Consider the following 18,822-nt stretch of genomic DNA (forward strand, 5'->3'; position numbering starts at 1 on the left):
ACGAAACAAAATTCCCAATGGACACAGAAAATTCTCTATCTGGTAGCATTCCCACTGCTTTTATTATAACACAAGTTAAAAACTGTACAATTCAAAACACTTCAAGTACTTTGGGTAAAAAAAAACAAACAAAAAAACCAACTGACTGGCACATTATGTAATGATGAAGACAGAAACAGGAAACAGTATCCTCGATATTTAGTGTTCGCTGGATTGATACGCCAGAAATAATGTGTATTTTAAAAGGACAACAATGTCGATCACTGTGATGTGTTTTTGGTGGGGTCAGTATTAATGGGACAGTTCATCCCACAATCAAAAATGCACATTTTTCCAGATTGTTTTGGTGTGAGTTGTTGAGTGTTGACGATATCAGCTATAAAGATGTCTGCCTTCTCTCCAATATAATGGACATTTGAAAAACTCAACACCAACGTCTCCAGTAATCATGGCCCGGTTACTTAAGATAATCCACAGACCTTTTTGTGAGCAGTTTCACGCAGGAGCTATTTTCTTTCTACCGAACTACACCTGCCAACTGTATCACTGCACATCTACTCATTGACAGCAATATTTAACTAATAGTCCGATACTGCTAGCACCACTGAGCTAGATAATGTTACAGCTCAGCTGAGGAGGACACCATTAATGCACTACAGGTAAGAAAAAAAAATCTATATTTTATTGTACTGTATTTGGGATTTTGGGGTCCCTTTAAGCCTTGTTTGGGTCCCTGGTGTCCACATGGTTAACAAGGCAATATGTAAAACTGTGAGGAGGGTGGGACAGAGAGAAAGGTCTCAGTATCACTCCTTGCTGCTAGTTTCAGCCGGGGCTGACAGCAGAACTTATAAACAAATGCAAATTTTGCCAGGAATGACAACAAGAGTGTTTCTGAATACCTGGTTACTCCCATGTGAGGATTATGGGTAGTCTCTTTTCAACACAGATGCAGAAACACACAAACCAAAAGACTGTCAGCACTACTGCTTACAAACCAGTTTGCAATCTTTGTCACTTTGAGCTCTTTTATGTCCCTTTATCTCAACCTCATACAGTGTCAGCATCATAACAGGTGTGTGAGTGCTGAGAAATGAAAGTTTGCTGGTCTGAAAACCTCCAAATCTGTAAACAGTCAGCATACTGTAATTTGCAGATATCTTCCATGACTATGATAAATTACTGAAAAAAATGGTGTGGAACAGGTCATGAGGACTTTAGCAACATGAACTTGCTATGCATACCAAGGACCATGATGGCTTTATATTCAAATAAAATAAAAATGCATGACAACAATGATAATGCTATCTCAAATGTACAATAAACAAACATTATCTATAACGTTGTGCACATTAATTACGTCATACATCTGTTTAAACAGTTCATTTTAAGGCCTTCATCTTTGCAATGATGAAACAGGAGTGATTTTCCTAAACCTGTCATTATCTTCACACGTGTCCTGTGACCTGTCATTTTTTGACAAGTTAATTGTGAAAGATGTGTGCATATTTGCACAGTGAGACACCTGCACGTCCACTTTGTCTGCATATACAAAACACCAGCATTAATCTTCATCGCTGCTCCACGCGTCCTGAAAGGCAGGGTTCACTGATGACCGGTCAGCCACAGCCTGCAATGAATCAAAACATTTGCCTCAATATCATCTCTGAATAGAGATACTTGTCTTTAAATAGACCCACTACAAAGACAACACATATGCAAACACATCACATGGGTATATAATGGATATACACTTTTTAAATTTGCCTGACTTGAATTTGTACATAACTGACTGTTGTTTCCATTTTAACTCTTGCTGTTTGTAATTTGATTAGCTCTACTGGAATGTAGAAAGGGCATGACAGAGTTGAGTAATGATAATCGAGTATTTCAGTGTTTGTTTGTGTATCGGTATGTGCTGGATAATACTGAGGTGTCATCATCTAAATTCCTAAGATGATGGGCTGCTTGTCTATGATGTCATTTCTACCACAAAGACAAAATAAAAGAAATGGAAGTTAAGAAGACATCAGTAAACCAGTGTGTTCACACTGAGATAACATGATGACATGAAACACTTGACAGTGAGAGTTAACCTCTTACATTTTAGAGCGTTAATTAAGTCCATATTGTTTCCTAATATGTCTTTTGCATATCTTGTTACCTGTAGTCTCGCTCACCAGACCTTTCTCAAGAAAAGAAAGGTCTGGCTGGGCCGACTCTCACTTTGAGATTGAAGAAAAAAACGCCCCGGCTGCTTGTACTTCTTTCAGCCAATCACAATCGTTCTGGGCGGTGCGCTTGCAAAAATATTGCCGGGGGGGAAACAGGTTTTGGTGTAACACGCCCACAAAAATATCATGGCAGAACCATGGCAGAAAAATGGCTACATCCCCGCAAGATCAAACAATGCAAAAGTTAGTAAAGGATGCGTTGAAAACTGCTACACAACCGGAGGTGGTAGGGCGGGACTTCAGCGGATGGCTCGTTCCGCCCAATGAGAGGCTGATCTCTGCAGCGAACTTCCGCTCACTCAGACTATGTTACCTGCGACTGGGACTATTGATATCTATATTACTTGTTCTCACTTGTAAAGCTCTAAATGGTCAGGCTCTGTGATATCTTACAGAGCTAATAGTACCCTATGATCCCACCAGATCACTGCGCTCCAAGAATGCAAGGTAACTTGTGGTTCCCAGAATCTCCAAAAATAGAATGGGAGCCAGAGCCTTCAGCCATCAGGCTCCTCTTATGTGGAAACATCCTTTCGTTTTGGTCCAGGAGGCAGACACTGTCTCCACATGTAAGAGAAGACTTCAGACTTTCCTCTTAAATAAAGCTTGTAGTTAGGGCTGGCTCAGGCGTGCCTTGAACCAGTCCCTAGTTAGGCTGGAATGGGCCTAGCCTGCAGGGGGACTTGCTATAATACACCTCTCTCGTCTCTCCTTATCTCTCTCTCCATTTGCAAACACTTATGTCCCAATAAAGTACTTTACTAATTTTGCTTTTCTGCAGAGCCTTTGTGCTCTCCTGTCTCGCAGATTCTCTCAGATCGCAGTTATGCCTGGATCGTGGGGCGTGGTTGCACTGCTGCTGTGGTACTGTCTGATGCCTACTACTGGTGCTATTATTAGTAGTCGTATGTGTGCTATTATTATACAAATAAAATTATCATGGGGTCCTTGTGATGGGATGGGAAGGGATGTCCTATATTGTAAAGCCCTCTGAGGCAAATTGTGATTTGTGATACTGGGTTTTATAAATAAAATTGAATTGAACTGAATACCTGAGTGGCACTTTTTGGTTCTTCTTCCACATCTGAGGCACGAAGGACAGGAACCCATGCCAGAATATTACAGTCTTTACCTCCACTATACAGCTCCTACATACAACAACAACAAGGACACATCATGTCACACAGTGTTACAGGACACAAAAGAAGAGCTGCTGCTGCAGCACAACCTCCACCTTATGGAATTCCCAAACAATGACATCAGCACCAGGGGAACACCTGTGTTAACAAGCATAATTGGGACCAAGATTGAAATAATTAATAAGCATACAACCGTCCACACAACACAAGCGAACACATGGGACACATATTCAGTGCAGTGGGACTGGTCAGTGTCATTACATCAGACAAAAGGCATCCAAAAGCAGTAAAACACATGTTTCGGGACTAGATCTTCTCTTAGGAAACTCTCAGGAGTGACAAGCAGTCAAACTGCATTCCTTTGTTTTAAACACAAACCCAGTGTTCCACACCGGATGTTGACATTGACTAATAAGGAAGAGGGCGTTGCAATGATTATGTAGAACTAAATGTACCTAATCACGTCATATAAGGTCATTATTTACATACACTGTAGAAATAAAGAACTGAACAAGCAGATTGATAAACTTTTTAAGTGCCAGTTTTGCTTATACTGTAAGAAGAATGATAAACATGTTTAAACCAGGGATTTACAGATGTATTTGGAGAGTACTGATCTCAGTCAACAGCTTCAGTGAAAACAAATATTGATTTTGTTCAGATATTACTGTTATGTCAATATGTGCCCAACTGTGGAACTGGCATATTTGTGTGTCCGTTGTAAAATCAGCGATCCCTTTTTAAATGACGAATACAGACTATCATATGTTGATTTATTTCCTCTGACGCAGGAACAGAATGTAGCTGTGGTCCTTGCAGTGTGTTCCAGTGCAACTCTTGAGCCATAAGGCAGACAACATGAGGCGACACAACAGTTGGTCTTTGTCTTCACCTTGATGTCAGTTTCGTGCGCCCAGGTCTTTAAGCTTTTTACCACTTATGTTTGGTAGATTCCTTATAAAAATAAGTATAATGACATTAAAATCATCAAATATGGGGACAGAAAGAGTGCACGTCAAGTCAGCCTATAAAATTAAAATAGTGAATAAAGGTGAAAGGCAGTAATTCTATTTTATGTTTATTAATGAGGTCATAATATTCTGTCCCTCTCATGTTTGTAAACGGAGTGGACAAATATTTGGCACACCTCTCAATGTAATACAGTCCTGCAAAATGCAACCTGAAAAATAAATCTGTACTTAAATAAACCTCTCTGGCAGCGTCAAACAAAACATAATTATCTTTGTATAGGCAGAATTTATGGCAGAGCTGTTGTATTGGGCCACATTATATTGTACAAGGGTACCTAATGACAGTTACACCTTCACTGTGACTTCTGAAAATAACACAGTCAACATTTAGGCAGAGAGCACAAACTCACACATGAAAATGAAAGAGGTGACTGTATTTGCATTTATAGACACTCAGTAGAGCTCGGGCAATGTTGACCTAACCATGTTATCTATCTGAGGGAAGTGTCTCATTTGAGACTACCATGGTGATTGCAAATTTCTAACAGCTCTTACTGTACTATATCAGTTGAAGAGACAAAAAAAAACCCCAACCTGATTTCTCTGAGCGCACAAGAGACCAGCTATACCTGACTAGCAGAACAAACAGAAATAGATGGAAATACAAACAAAGGCAGAGCTGCAGTGCAGACAGATGGGTCTATTGGCCAGATGCAGGGAACAGTCACCACTTTGGACTTCAGTGTGTCTCACCTGGAAGTCTGGGTGGAACTCGCAGCAATCGACGTTGTTGTAGTGACCCCTGAGCATTGTCACCAGCTCTCCCGTGTGCAGGGCATACACAGCTACTGAGCTGCCGCATGGCACAAACACAAACTCTGGGCTGCAGCCACGCGACACTGTGAACTGAAGCCTTTTACGACTCTCGTTGGAGACCTTCCCGTAATTTACCTGAGGGACAAACAGTGAGGGCACACAGGGTTCAGATCATGTCAGAGTAATTCTAAATATAAACTACTTTTTACACTAAATGTGACATGGGTATGAAGCTTTGTCCTTTGCCATTCAGTGCACAGCACTAAAGCAACAACCATTAATCCCCAAAGGTGCTACTAAAAAGCCAGGGTGCCGACAATTTCTCCAGTTGTATTCAAGACTTTTTAATGCTCCTCTTAACTGAATATAATACAGATTTTGAATGATAAAAAAACAAAAACAAAATGAAAGCAACTGCAGAACTAAGACTTTAATTAAGGCTTAAAGATGCCCTATGGAGTTTTCTCATAAACACACAGAAAGTTATGTTTATATTCAGTGTTGCACACCAAAAAGCATGTGTATGCTTGAGGTCTAACAAACCACAAAACATTTGCAAGGACAATTTTTTAAGTATTTTATATACTGAAACCTGGAATAGTGTGAAACCACTGGCACTGGCAGGACTGTGTATCCTTGCTTGTAGGTCTTTGTGCACATATACAAGATAAATAAAACAGGGACCCACTCATAAGCCCCTTTCCACTGCACGAAAACCCACAGACACCCACTAATATCTGGCTTTTGTATTCAGTAGGAAAGGTTACAATCAGTATTCACTCCCAGGACAAATGACTCTGCAATAGTAGTATGAGTAGTATCTCTTAGCTCCAGCTCTGATCAGCTCCAATCGTCAGTGATGGAAATACGACACCCAGGAGGATGTGCTTCTATAATAAAATGATGCACTCCCACAAAATACCGTCCACCTCACTGGCCTCCATGCACTTTCTATTGTTTACTAACCTTGTTTTCCAACACGTCTGTGACATTGAACGTGACACCCCATAAAAAAACAAAAAACAGAGGCATACCTTTCTAACTGTTGAGCTATGCACATGGCTTTGGTCTACTGGCAACAGGAAAGGAACACAAAAGAAGGGGCAATAGAAAAAGAAAAACAGCTTAATAGCACTAATTGAGGTCGAAAACTCTTTAGGATACCTTTAATTTTGCACCAGGAGAACAGCACAGCGATAAATCATCATTTTAAACACCCAAACGCACTGGAAGCGATAACTGACACACCTCATCAGCTATCATGTAATTATAGGCTGTATTTAAGCACTGTGTCACTTTATAATTGTTGATAAGTGTTGACAAATTGTGTCGGCTCCTTTCAAAGAAATTATTGTAGAGGTGACAAGTGTGTGTGGGATTCGACTTCTTTCTTTGATAACATAATGTCACACACTCTTTTCCAGGACTTGCAGAGACCCTGGAATCAAGACAAAAAGGCACAAGCAAACTACTTCACCTTGATGGTGTAGTGTTACTAGGGTTCACACATGCCTGTGAAACAGGTTTATTGTGCAATGCATTCCTCTAACACCTCCTAATGTGCGCCATACATTCCCACTGCCTCATCTATAATCCAGCTCTGATCTTTGCCCGAGAGAGAAGGTCATCTACCCTTGAAGTCACTAGTTGTCTTGTGCTACAGCCCAAAGATGGAAAAATGCACACCATGGCAACTGCAGCATGAAGCAGCAGAGCAGGAAATTAGAGCAGGAGAGTGTGTGAGAGCCTGGGGCAATGAGCACAGCTTCTCTGAGGTTATGTTTCTGTAGTTTGGGGTTGGATATAAATTGTTTCCATTATTTTATGTAGACAGTAGGATATAAAACATTTTCTTTAAAGAGCTTGAAAGAGCTGTGATGTAAACAAAGCTTTTCAGTTTGGTTAACAGTGGCTTGTTGGTTAGTGGTTGGTAATTGTTAACCAAACATTAATTCCCATTTCACTTACATGCTAATACTACCAGAGAATATCAAACAGTTGAGAAAAGAAAGTACCATTGTTAATAATAATTCTAAGGAAGCAATTTGCATTTACTTGACAAAAAAATGTCGCTCTGTTTTTGAGGTAATAATCTTGTTGATTCATAAAAACAGGAATTTACAAGATAATAAACTAAAATATAAAATTTATAAAAATAAAATTAGATAATAAACCAATGAAAGTGAATCCAATATGCTTCCATATAAATCTTGCCTGGGTCCAGACCTTTGAATCCGCCCCATGCACCAAGTTCCAGTTGACTGATGCATCTGGCACTGACACGAAACAGCACTTTCTTCCTCTGAATTTCACAATTTCATACCAAATTCAAGACATGTTTTTGTCGAATAATTTTAAAAAACTCGGTTTGCTGCTCATTTTGACAGTGTTCTGCACAAATTTCAGTATGGCTTTCATGTTCACCGCAGTTTTAACACATCCCCACCTAAACTTCAAAATGTTCATGAGTGATAGATGACAAGAAACAGCAAAAGTCATGTCCACAAATCCCTGGAGGTTGCTGTAACAGATTCAATAACACGTTTTGATGTAGTCTCCTGTCCTAGTTAGAACTCGTGCAGCAGCATTCTCTCGCTGCAGACACTTTGCACCCTTACGTAAACCAGAGGAGAAGCCATCACACAGACCTAATCTGCTGGTAATGTCAGTGTACTAAAATTTATAGGATTACAACAATGAACTTTACACTAGTAATCCTTGTTTGTTTCCTATAGGTTATTGTTTTGGTTTACCAGCCTGCACATGGACGGACTGTCTAAACTAACTATCTATCCATCTTGTTATCCATGACATCCTTTAACACAGTGATAAAGTGATAGCTCTGTGACATTCTTCTGATCCCAGTGGCAAAATAAATCAACCAATGCTATTTAAAGTTATTAATCCTAGAGAATTCATGTCATCTGCATAATCATAGTATTCCTACTTGTGTTTCTACAGAACATCATCCAAGTGAAAGCATTTATAAATCTAAAACAAGTGTAAAAAGAAGCACTGAGGGGCAGGACAGACAGCTGGACTGAACCTGTATGTCAGAAACTGCTGATGACCAAACGAGAACAGATTCTGCAGGTTCTAAAACCAGCCTGAAAGGTATCAAGTTTAATTCATTCTTTACACTTCTTTCAAGGATCTAGTTTAGCAAAGATAAATAAAAGGGGTCTGCAGCTGCTGCATCTGCATGGTCCAGACCTTACCAGTGTGTTCTCCCCAGTGGCACTATTCCATAGTCGCATACGGTCATCTGTCCCAGTGGTGAGGAGGTAGAGGCCATCTCCAGTGAAGCACAGGCCATTCACTCTGCCGTTATGAGCTGTGTTCACTGGTTAAACACAGGTGAGACATGGTCACATGCATCTGTCATTTTATTTGTTGTTTTATGTTTCTATTCACTTATCAATTAAAGGCATGCTTGTAGTGTAACTGTTGTTAAAATCCCTTGTCTCCTTTTATCACACGAGACTAGTTACGATAAACTGGCAAACTGGTTTCCCCGAGACATTGACATCCCCCCACCCCACCTTGGCTCACACACGAACAGAGCCTCAGGCTGGATAAACAGATTGTGTATGTGCAGAACGTTGACCTCTCCTCCAAAGAGACACACTCAGTGAACTTGACCGCAGTAACATGGACGTTATTAGAAATCCCAGCTAAAGACTGGCCCACACTAAAAGATTTTTCAAGCCTTAACAGATACTGAAAATGTGAGAGACTATATATAATGATAAATTCAACAGTTTTGTTCCTATAGTTTGTGGAGAGCGACTATTTGGCCGAAACGGTCCACCACACACTAACAGATTCCATTCATGAGCAACCACACTCTCAAAATTGGAAATCTCTCAAATCTGTTTGTGATCAAACGGTACTTGAGAGGAAACAGACATGGTGGACAACAGGCAGGAAGAGCTACATATTAGATGTTGCACTACTTTTTTACAGAAAATATAATTACAATCACGAAGATGGTGTGAACATGGACCATAAATGTTACAGAGCAGGCTGGGGGTGAGTAAATGTACACATACACATTCCCTGCCCAATCAGACCAAGTCTCCCGGACTATCCTGGTGTGCATGTGCCCTAAGTCTGTACAGCACCACTTTAAGTTTTTAATGCGATATTGTTGAGTTGCCATCTTTAACAGTATTTGGCACTGATATGGATGACAGAAGGGAAATAGATGACAGGAAAATGCCTTGCAACAGCATACAGGCAAAACCCCAACTTTTTACACCAAACATTTCATCCCAGGAGGCCGGCTGACGATAATTTCTGCTCTAATGCCCTTCAATGTCTGTATTTAGTTTTCCATAGATAAAGGCTGAAACATGTGGCAAGAGCCCAACCCACTGCATGAATGAGGAAAAAGACAATGGACAATAAAGAGAAGGGGAGAGGTCACAGTACCTGCCTCAGAGGAGGCTTTTGACTTGTCTCCATTGTGCTGATCCAGAGTGAGGAGACTGCCAGAGGCCCGACGCACATCCCAGACTTTCACTTTGCTGTCTGCACTTAGAGGGAAAATGAGGGAAATACTTTTATTTTACACTCTCTAGGTTATTTAATGAAAATAGATTTTTTTTATTGATTTATATATATATATATATATATATATATATATATATATATATTGAAGAAACTAGAATATAAAACATGTTTTCAGTTATTTCACCTTTTTTTGTTAAGTACATAACTCCACGTATTCATTCATAGTTTTGATGCCTTCAGTGAGAATCTACAATGTAAATAGTCATGAAAATAAAGAAAACGCATTGAATGAGAAGGTGTGTCCAAACTTTTGGCCTGTACTGTATATATATATATATATATATATATAGTTACTGATGATTATTCATCAAAAATCTTACTGTGCAAATATTTTGTGAAAGCACTAGTAGTCAACCCTTCAGTATTGATGCCTTATCAATACAGAGGAATTTGGTCAAAAATATTGCGATATTTAATTTTTAATTCCAATACAGAGATTTAAAGACACAATGAATGCTCAAGCTGATGAGCTTCATATTCACCAGTGTTTGTTTTTAAAGGTCAGTTTTCTGTTGGGAATTAACATGCAGCTCCACAATAGAAAACCATACGCTACTCTGTGCCAGTTGTTTTCAAAATCACTTACAGTCCACAGGGACAGGCAGCACACGGATCCCAATAGGTTAATTAGCAGGTCTAATGTAGCATAAAACAGGTGGGGACTGTATCTACCATATGCTCTACTGACAGGGCTACTAGAGTTCCACAGTGCTGGCGATGTGGTGGCATTATACTTGACTCAGGGCTGCAATGTGGCCAGATGGGCAGGAAGTGAGATGACAAGAGCTGCTGGGACACAGCATGGCGGGGATTGTCCTGTGCCTGACATTGTTCTTTGATGTGGCTCTGAGGGCAAACTAGGTGAGGCTGACTCTCCACAGAAAGGCCTGCAGTTAAAACAGTGCCTACCTGGCAGTGGCCAGGATGTGCTCGTATCTCGACGACCAGCGCACAGACAGGACCTCTGCTCTGTGACCTGAGGGGGGAAAGTTATTGTTTATGTGTGTGAGGAAAAACAGCAGCAAAAATATATGTGTGTATTTGTGGAAAGGTTCACTCACCCTGAAGGATGTGAATCTTTGAGCCAGATTTCAGGTCACACAGCTGGATTTTAGGGTCTTTGGTGCCAACTGAAAACGTAGAGACAAAGAGTCAATTGATGGACAAGATCTTTAAAGGGGACCTATTATTCTTTTCCTTATTTTCAGTCATATACATAATGTTGCAATGTCAGCTGTTCATATTAAACATTTAAGTTTGAAATAACGAGGTAAACATACGTAAAACTAACCCCTTCTACTTTTAAGATCATGATGGGTTTCTTAATATGATTATCTGCTCAGGGCACGCTGCAAGTGTTCACATTACACACACTGCTACATGTAGCTACATGCTAACATCAGGGAAACGTGTAATCTGAGTTGCTGATGTTGTAAATTTCTCCCTGATTTCACATCAGATTCCTGCTGGCACATTTCCAGTTGTAAAGCTTTTGGTTTTAAAAGCTTTTATCTGTGATTTTCACGGTAAACGTGCCGCTGTACTCCGTTACAGTCAGTCCTCGGCTGCAATGACGGAGCAGAGTTGCCAAGAGCTGCATGAATATATAAAGAGAACTAAACACAGCTTTCATTCCTTTAAAAGTTTCTCAGTGGCGTATGAAGCCAGAAAAAAAAGGCTTATTTCCATGACATGAAATTACCTGGATCTTCTGTATAGTAAGGCCCAAAGAGCAAGCTCACTGGAGAATTACGGCAGCTGGGCAGCTAACTTTCACTTGCCAAGCAGCTCACTTCCGGTCAAGCCCTATGCTAACTTGAACGGATATAAACATTATTTAATCCTGCATACTGTGCGTATATTATAAATATTAGAAGACCGAATGGATCAAATTGTGATAGTTAAACAAGTTATTTCACGGGGTCTTGAGGCTGACATACATTTCCAAATGTATGTTAATGGGCAAAAAGCCTTTTTGGGCCAGGCCAGGAAGCTGTAATTCCATGTGAGGCCTCTGTGCTAATTTGGCTTCAAAGCCAGGTGCTGTCCCAGGGGGCTTAGAGAGCGCAGATGTAGAAGACATGTAAACGCTGGCCAGTCAGAACAGACCAGGTTTTTTCGGAAAGAGTCTTAAAGACACAGCCACTAAAATGGAGCATCTCAGACAGAGAGTGAATACGGGTGTATTCAGGCAGACGTTCAAATTTGACCATTTCACTCAATTTTACATTTTCAATATTGCATTTCTACTAATCAATACTGTCAGAGTTTACAGATCATGCTTATTTGTGAGCTTAATCTGCTACAATGTGTGTAAAAGGGAGCGGTGCTTCATAAGGGCAAAACCTGTAGTCCCAGGTTCTCACAGATAAGGTGTGGTAAATATGGAAACTTAATGATATAAGCTTCTGATAAACATGATCTAACATACCAATCTATACATGGGAAGAGGGCAAGTGAAATTTAACAGAACAAAGACCATAATTAGGATGCCCTTAAAATCTGAATAGCCCAAATAAAGCAGACTGAACGAGCTGTTGGTGCTTTTTAGTAACAGATCCTTTTAAAATGTCTTGTCAGATCAAAGAGAAAACTCCAGGGATGTTGGCAGCTTGTTTGACAAGCATCTGTAACTTCCTTGAGACTGTCATTGTCTTGAAAAAATAGGCGTGTCAAAGAAACTGTGTGTGTATGCACATTTATGGGCACGTACTCGGAAGGTTCGAGAAACCTGTTGGTCCTGCTGGGTGACGTAATGAGGTGGCACCTAGAATTCTTACGATTTTTCCCCCCCAGAAAACTGTCTTTGAACCTGAAACTATGTGTTACCAGCATCTGACCCGCTTCTGTCCCCTCCAGGCACACATCACTTTGTATCTGGGGGTAAAAGTAATAGAGGGCAGATAGTGCAGTGTGCTGTGAGGAAGCATGTAGAGGAAGAAATGGAGGACAGATAGGGTAACTAATGAGATTTTTGTCTTAGGCACGTGACACACCAAGCCGACGGTTGGCTGTCGGTCAATGTCGGGCATTTGGTGAACGTCTGTCACCTTAGTTTTTGCGGTCAGTCCCATACTGTTAACACTAGTTGGCCCTTGTTGGCTGTTTTTTGGCTGATTCAGCATGCTGAATCTGTGTCGGAGACGGTGGAGCCCGTGGTGATTCAAATCACTCTGATTAGTAGTTCAGCTCAGTGCACAAGAAGAGAATTGGAAACTAAAACAAACAAGCTCTTTAGCAAAATCAGTTTGTGTTTATTTGTGTTACTGTCCACCAGTGCATGCTAAATATCATTTTTCTTTTAACATGGGGTTGTGTTGTTGATGTGCTAACTGCTTAACTAGTGTCTTCATCCTGTCAGTCTTCCAGTTTCCCTTTTTGAACAACAAATACAGACTGCCTGCTGGTATGTCTGGTTATTTCTTCTCATGTAAGCACATAACGTATGTGCTAGCTGGCCTTGATCTGTAGTCTTCCCGGTGCGTTCAAGTGCAACTTTTTGGCCAAGACAGGTTACATGAGGTGTTGCAATAGTCGGCCTTCATCAGCACTAGTTCTTTGATTCTGGTTTGGCATGTCTGGGCCTTTAAGCTGAGAGACATGCCAACAAATACTCCAGCTCGTTTGCTCTTCACCACTGAGATCAGGAAAAACTGTGGCTGCACTGTCACACATACCTGCAATGAGACTGTGCTTCCTGGCAATGGGAGACAGGTGGTGGCTGTAGACATTGCCCTCAAACTCAAAGACCTCAGCAGGCTGAAGAATAAGGACGTGAGAGAAAGAGAGGGAGATGGACACACAGAGGGGGTCAGTATACTTGTGTATGTACGCGGAATGAAAGTCTTAATTTTATGGTAAAATATGCAGCCATGACCTTAAATGAAGCCTTGGCCTTAAAGTTTATCTGTAGTATAAATTCACCCCAGCGCAGGAGTATGAATGAGGTAAAAGCAGAGAGGGAGCGTACCACAGTTCAGAGCTCAGAAGGCAGCTCACCCGAGCAGCACTGGCGGTTACAATGCAAATTCTTCAGCAAATATAAAAAGCCTCTCTGTGTCCCATCTGTTAGTGTGTGCCAGCACCGGCCAATGGGCACACACACACACACACACACACACACACACACACACAGAGGAGGCTCTGTTTGCATAAAAATACCACACGCACACACGGACTATGTGCACACCGATGCAAAGCACACACTAATGAACAAATACACGACCACAATAAATTATTTAATAGGTATGAGTGTGTGTGTTTGTGTGGGACGCAGAGAGAGAAACACACAGAGTAAAACAAACGAAAGGTCGGTGGTTCTTTTCTGTCCCTTCCCTGACCTTTTGAGGTAAGCGCGATGCCAGTGTAACTCTAGCACAGCTCACGGCCTGCCATATGGGACTGTGTGGCATAGAAAGGTAGCAAGCATGAAGCAGAAAATAAGAAAGAGAGGGGAAGAGATAGTGAAAAGAGCAAAAAGAGAGAAAGGGTGGTGAAGCTATGAGAAAATAAATGTCATTAATGACATCCATTTAAGTTTATATATTGATTCAGCTCTATTCTAACTAAGTTTATACAGCATTTTGTCGTCTAAGACTGTAGGGCTTAGAAGATATCAGAATTATCACTACACGACCATCAACAACAAAAGAGTTCACGCCAACAAATACTGTGGGGATCGGTTTTGATCATTTTTAACTTTGCTCATTGTGTGTTTTGCCTCTTTTTTTGGCAAATTAAATACACTCAAACTATAAATGCAGGGAGGTGGAGAGAGTCTGTAACCCTTAAAGAACTATTTCACCACTGGAAGAATGGTCTTCTTACAAAACTGGGCAGTCTATGCAGTAGAAAGACACATATAGTTTGAAATGTGGTGCCATATGATCAGAGAAACTGGAGGAAAAGAGCTGTAGCATTTTTGCACAGGAGGTAGAAAACATACAACTCCTCAAATGCACTGTGCTGCACCAGACCAATAATTGCTCCCGCTGGTGGGTGATGTAATGCATGTTGATCGTCCAAAACACAATATGGCGGCTGGCTGGTAACAAACGATCTAGTATTACAGGTAAACAGTAAGCAGTAATATGTTTCTGAAAACATTTTAGCCGAGAAACAGGCAACACAGAAACCGAATCTTGGTTCATATTTTATCAGCACCACGTGGTTACACCGTTTGACCTCGTTTTTTTCAGACTTTGTTTTTCACAATACAAGAAACAGTACGCCGCCAACTTCCTGTTCACACATTCTTGTATTACTGCCAAACAGTGTACTAAAATATGTTTCCGAAAACATTTCAGGTGACACATAGGCAATACGGCAACAGAATCTTGGCTTATATTTGATCAACACTGCTTAGTTTTATAGTTTAATCTGAGTTTGGTCTCTTCTCATTTTCTGTGTTTGGGGTGTTTATGGGCATGTATCCCTACAGCGCTCAAGTGAGGTTTGGGACTTTATAAAAAGGTAGCAGCCAAGCGCCAGATGCATTAACAGTATGTAGGCACAATATCAGTGGTACGTACACTCCAAATATCCACTGCCTAATGATCTTGGAGAACCTCTCTGATGCGACACAGTCGGTTAAATTGCACTTTCTTTTCCGTATTTCTCACTGACAGGTCTAATAAATGGTGGAGCGGGTGCAAGTATTGACATGCAAATGGATGTTTAAGAGCATTTCTACATCCATCTAGGGCTAACTGTCAGTGTGGATATAAGGCTTTTGTACAGGTGCCCAGCAGCACAGTGATCCATATTTAGAAAACAGAATCAGGCATACGCATGGTATTTAAATCTGACAAAAAGAACATGTATGCATATTTCTGCTTTCATGCATACACACAGTTTTAGTTGTGAATCTACACAGTTTTATGCATCTGTCCGCAGGTGCCAGACTATAAGCCGCAGGCCTGCAAGACACACAGTGCCAAAAAAAATAAAAACCTGCTAACATAGTGAGGAAACACGCCCAACGAAGGAAAACTGTAGCACGGAGTAACCTAGTCTGTGGGTGACACTCCTTACCTTCAGTGTCTCAGTATCCCAGACTTTCATGGTCTTGTCAAAGGAGCTGGAGACAAACATGCCCGTGTCATAGGGATACCACTGGACTGTCTCTACACTGAACTTGTGGACATACCGACTCGACCTAAATCAAAAAGGAAAGTCATAAAATGGGACCATATTAATACACAACTTCATAAACACAGCTTAAGTAACTGAGTCTGTCCTGTGTGCAACATAAAGTTATATTCACACTGCAAACCATAATGCTACGTTCCTCTAGAGCTCTGTTCAGCCATGTAGGTGCATGCTTTAATGACAGATGTGTCATGGAGGCACAGAAAAATAAATAAATAAAAAAATCGGATATGACTGCTCAGACATGGCCACAAATTATATCTGCAACAGAATTAGAGCTTTCTATTACAGTGCACAGAATAAAATTTAGTAGGATTTTTTCTGTTTACATTATCATTAAAAACAGACACATCTAACAAATAAGAGAAGAAACATTCAAGCACTTTCACTTTATAATGTGTGGCCTAGAGGACATGGCTGTGAACAAGCTTGGGAGGGCACGATCCTATGAGCGCTTAATGCAATGCTCCCCTCTAGTGGACATAATGAGTAAATACCGTGACACTCACCTGCCCACTGTACAAACTGCCTTGCATGTGTATTGTGGTTTCCCACTGAAGTTTTCCAGGTCGTAGATGACGATCACTCCATCTGCTCCGCCAGACAACATGCTAAACAACAGAGAGGGTTCACTTTACAGATGGCATTGCTTCCTCCAACACAGCTTTCTAATGTCAGTCTATCAAACAGTGACTGCCAATAGTTTTCTATGAAAACTCATCACAGAATGGTCCACACTCTTGAGTTTTCAAATGGTATTTCCCCATGCTTTGCACAACCAAAACTAAATGACATTCACCTCCATTGCACTGGGCTCTTATCACAAACATTTGTTTTGGTTAAACCTGCAGCTGCCAATTCATAAATTTGGTTGTTTAAAACTAGTTCACTACAGTTTTGGGATTGTAACTGAGAAATCTATAAATCAGTAATAATAAATTAAGATTGAGTGGACTTACTATCTGCCTTCTATTACTTCAATGTCAATGGTGTTGATGCCATTTCCATGGACTCTGTCCACGTCTCTGTCAGGATTCAACGTCAGACTCAGGACCCTTTGGAGATACAGAAAGGAGAAGTGTTTAGCATCACTGGACAACTGCCTAATTCATATCAGACCTTTAAAGCCTGAGTAGATTATCAAAATAACATTAAGTAGAAAATAATGTCGAGGAAAGGAAATAAACAACAAACAGATACACTGCCATTGAGACAAACTAATCATTTAAACCATTATTTGACTAATCAGTCAGCTAATCCATAGAAAATTAACTGTTGTTGACAAATTTTGATCTTTGGATGATCCCAAGGGTAATCTATTTAGTGATTTACAAGCATTAGCCACCTTACACCTCAAGGCTTTCTTTGTCTTTTCACAAGACTGTCAAAGGAACAACTTAATACATCCTAAAATGGGACTTGATATTTTCCTGACAGCCGGGAGGGAACAGGTTTAAGTATTTTAACTTTTTTATATTTTTATATTTTTTATGACATATCCCTTGAAGCGGACATTGGGTCGATCATTCCACAAAAAGTGCACTACTGTACAGTACATTTAAGGTAAGGCAAGGTAAGGTAAGGTAAGGGTAGGCAAGGTGAGGTAAAACTTTAATGTCCTTGAGGGGCAATTTGAGATACTGACAATGGTCATGAATACAACAAAACAGATAGCACAATATTTAACACACAGAATCCAATATCACACACTGTCAGGGGTAAATCATGAATATTAAGTGGTCACTGCTGGCTAAGATAAGCCATAGCAGACGGGACAAAGGACGGTCTGTAACGCTGTGCTACATTTAGGGAGGCAAAACCTCCGCCCTGATGGAGGCATCAGAAACTCAACATGGAGGGGCCAGACCAAGCTTTTGAGGTTTCCCTCTCTTCATACAGATGCTGTCAGTTATTACACTATATAATTAAATTCACCTTTTTATAACTGTAAAATTAAAAGGTATTGTGCATGTTATGCATAGCGTGTGTGTGCATGTGTATAACACAAAAAGCAATGTATGACTCTTTCTCAGTAAATCTGAACAAAATCTTCCCTGTCTCACTCAACACTCTGTTTCCTTAAGGTTGGAAAAAAAGGTTGAATATGAAAAGAAGCAAGTCCCTCTGTCCCCCACAAAGGACATGGGTATTTTTAAAGGCCTAAGATTAACATACAATTTCAATATAGTTGAGATTCTCAATAAAAAACGTCCTTTTAAATAATAAAAACAGGATTGCTTCATAAATATGATCACGTATCTCTCTTACTGCCATAAAACTTGCTGAGTGCAACTCTCACCCATAGACGTGTATTATATGTACAGTCTGTGGTCACACCCCCATGTGGGTTACATCACTAGAAAGCCCAAGATGTGCTTACACAGTACATTAGGACTCTACATGCATGGTGTTTGAAGCCATGTCCCCCACAGAGACATGAATTATTGAGCCTTATGGGGAGATTTAGGTTAATACTCTTTCTGAGTAGTTAATAGTGAGTATAAATGACCTCATACATAGCAGTATTCATTGTCCTGTCTGGTTGAGATATTTGTATTGCCTCTCACCTTCTCGTTGACTCAGCACGTCTCAGTCGCAGAGGGTCATCCAGACCAGCCTGCCTTGCTGTCAGAAACCCCAGCATTGCTTCAACTTGAAGAGAAACTGCCCTTAACGTCAGCTCGTAGTCAATCTGCATTACCGTTAGCTAACCTAGCTCAGGCTAGCATGCTAACTACGCTGAAGTACGTTTTTCATAAAAACCGAAATTTTGTGCCTCCAACAAGACATGGTGTTGTGCCCAGAGCTCTGTAATAGCTTCATACGCTATGTAAATATTATTCGCGTACTATGCTTTGATATTTAATTGTTTATTTTACATTTATTTCACCTAGCTTCACAGAAGCTCGATACAGTGTGCCGCCATGTTGGAACGCA

The 18,822-nt window shown here is 40.5% G+C and overlaps 1 protein-coding gene across 1 annotated transcript; it reads right to left on the bottom strand.

Moving 5' to 3' along the window:
* Positions 1-45: 45 nt before the first annotated feature.
* ercc8 (excision repair cross-complementation group 8) lies at positions 46-18,819 on the bottom strand. Its single transcript, XM_049580002.1, has 12 exons — positions 18,453-18,819; positions 16,845-16,940; positions 16,395-16,496; positions 15,769-15,892; positions 13,413-13,494; positions 10,797-10,865; positions 10,645-10,711; positions 9,595-9,698; positions 8,379-8,503; positions 5,098-5,295; positions 3,287-3,382; positions 46-1,630 (listed from the first exon to the last, which is right to left on the bottom strand). The coding sequence occupies exons 1-12, from the start codon at positions 18,581-18,583 to the stop codon at positions 1,565-1,567; spliced, it is 1,260 nt and encodes a 419-aa protein (XP_049435959.1). The 5' UTR covers positions 18,584-18,819; the 3' UTR covers positions 46-1,564.
* Positions 18,820-18,822: the final 3 nt, after the last annotated feature.

The sequence above is a fragment of the Epinephelus fuscoguttatus genome, linkage group LG6, assembly GCF_011397635.1.
Source record: "Epinephelus fuscoguttatus linkage group LG6, E.fuscoguttatus.final_Chr_v1".
Classification (NCBI taxonomy): domain Eukaryota; kingdom Metazoa; phylum Chordata; class Actinopteri; order Perciformes; family Serranidae; genus Epinephelus; species Epinephelus fuscoguttatus.